This window comes from Austrofundulus limnaeus, unplaced genomic scaffold, assembly GCF_001266775.1.
Source record: "Austrofundulus limnaeus strain Quisiro unplaced genomic scaffold, Austrofundulus_limnaeus-1.0 Scaffold113, whole genome shotgun sequence".
NCBI lineage: Eukaryota > Metazoa > Chordata > Actinopteri > Cyprinodontiformes > Rivulidae > Austrofundulus > Austrofundulus limnaeus.
Window position 1 is genome coordinate 1,219,435 of NW_013952515.1, and position 2,110 is coordinate 1,221,544.

General features: G+C 38.8%; 1 protein-coding gene across 1 annotated transcript in view; it reads left to right on the plus strand.

Annotated features, from left to right (window-relative positions):
* ror1 (receptor tyrosine kinase-like orphan receptor 1) overlaps positions 1–2,110 on the plus strand; it is a 174,050-nt gene that overhangs the window by 117,751 nt on the left and 54,189 nt on the right. Inside the window, exon 3 of the mRNA XM_014014287.1 lies at positions 892–954. Coding sequence (XP_013869741.1) covers positions 892–954 — 63 coding nt within the window. The remainder of the gene's footprint in view (positions 1–891; positions 955–2,110) is intronic.

The following is a 2,110-nucleotide window of genomic DNA, read 5'->3' on the forward strand; positions in this document are numbered from 1 at the left end:
AAAAGTATTGTGAGGTAACCCAAAAGTATTGTGAGGTAACGCAAAAGTATTGTGAGGTAATGCAAAAGTATTGTGAGGTAATGCAAAAGTATTGTGAGGTAACCCAAAAGTATTGCCTTGGAATCTACTCAACTCTGAAATCACAAATTTTTACTGGGTTTTTAGTGACATAACTTACTTTTTAATCGTGTGTTGGAGGGTGTAGTGGACATGTTTTAATTGTTAAAGGTTTGGGGGTTTTTTTGTTTGTTTTGTTTGTTTGTGTTCTTCTCTTAGTTTCATTGTTGTTGGATGTTTTATTATCTATTGTTGGCATTTGTTCATTATCTGGAGGGGCTGCAGATGTAAATTAGCCTAAGGCTAAGTCTGGCGGAATGCATCAAATGTTTTTTTTTTTTCATTTATGTTTTAACTGCACACTGTCCTGATTAAATAAAAATGAATGAATGAATCTGAGCTTTGAACAAAACACACACATGCTGATGTAACAATGGATGAGCTGAGTGTCAGTTTTCTGAGAATCATCAGTGATGAAACATTTTCAGGATCCTCATTTCTCCTGAGTTTTTTTAATGTACACAGAATCATCCATGACCTGCAGTAAAACCAGTTTCCAGTCGTCTTTCTCCTCTAATAAAAAGTGCTGCTCTGTCGTCAGCTGGTAATAACAGAGCATAATGACCACATGGCCTGTTGATAGACTCCCTGTCGGACATTCAAACCTTTTATCTGGATCAGCAAACATACAACCCCTGCGCTACTGTTGCTTCTGCATGTGTCTCTGTGCAGTTATTTCGCAAATAATGTTTATGAAAATCGGAATTTCTTTGCCTTTTTATGTGTTTGACAGACACGGCTACTCTAACCGTCTCCCATTTCCTCTGTCCTCAGGGTCCGAGCTTCCCCAGGACCCCAGCGTGCTGGCTGTCACATCCTGGAACGCCACAAATGACGGTAAATCCACACAACGCAAAYCTCTTTCTACCGTTGGCTTTTAAAGCTGTGAGCACATCTGTTACAGGCAGCGTAGTGATGAAAACGTGCAGAGCTGAACTGTAACCCCGCACATGTTCTTCAGATTACATTAGCTGACTTGTAAAAGATTACGCAACCTCAGAACCCTTCCCATTGTCCCGGAGTGGGCTACCACAGAGGAGAAATGTTGGAAGTGCACATGGATCTGCTGAGCGTGTGGGCAGGAAGCCACAAGCCGGTTGTTCCTCTGATTTCTACTGACCTACTTCTGCAACTTAAACATGCTTGTGTTTCTACTGCATCTTTACTGGACTGGGTTTTTATCACAGGACAGTATGGTTGGGRCATCGTCTGTGAGCATATTTTGTCAACTCTTGCAGCAGCACTCAGTTGTTTGCCAACTTTCAGCAGGTGGAAATCATCACTCGTGAACAAGACTCCCAAATACTTTAACTCCTCTGTTTGAGACTCATCCATGGCTCAGATGAAGCAATCCAGTTTACACTGGCCTCGAACTTTCATGACAACGTCCTGCTGCTTATTAGTGGYCAAAAATACACAGAAAAAGTTCACCTCTGGAGTACCAAGGGGTGTCCTTGAAGTTTGGGCTCGAAATATTTTACGGTGTCTCGGCATTTACAGACTCTAAATATTCATTTAAAATAAATCTATTTAAAATAAAGCTTACACTTAGGAGATTTTATCGGAAGTGTTGGTATCAAAGCAGCTGATTCAGAGATAGTGAGGATAGTTAGGATCCTCGTCCGAAGTTTTTTGTTGTTGTTGTTTTATACAGTATAAAACCCATTTTAAACTAACATGAATAAGGGTAAAAACATAYTGGAAACCATAAAGTCACACGTGGACATCACCCGTTGAAAGATTCAGGGTTTTAAATTAAACTAGAACAGAATTACAGAGGTTTTAATGAAGAAAAAACTTTTTGTCACTCAGCACAGGATGGACCATGTTGGTAAATGTTAATTGCAAAAAATATTATTTTTTTCTTAAATACCTAAAAGACTTGTTTTTCTTTAATGTTTTTACTATTATTACCAACTTTTATTTTCCATGGGCTTCAAATATGATGAACATTTAAAAAAATTGCAATAAACTGTGCTGTAAAGTACTCGTA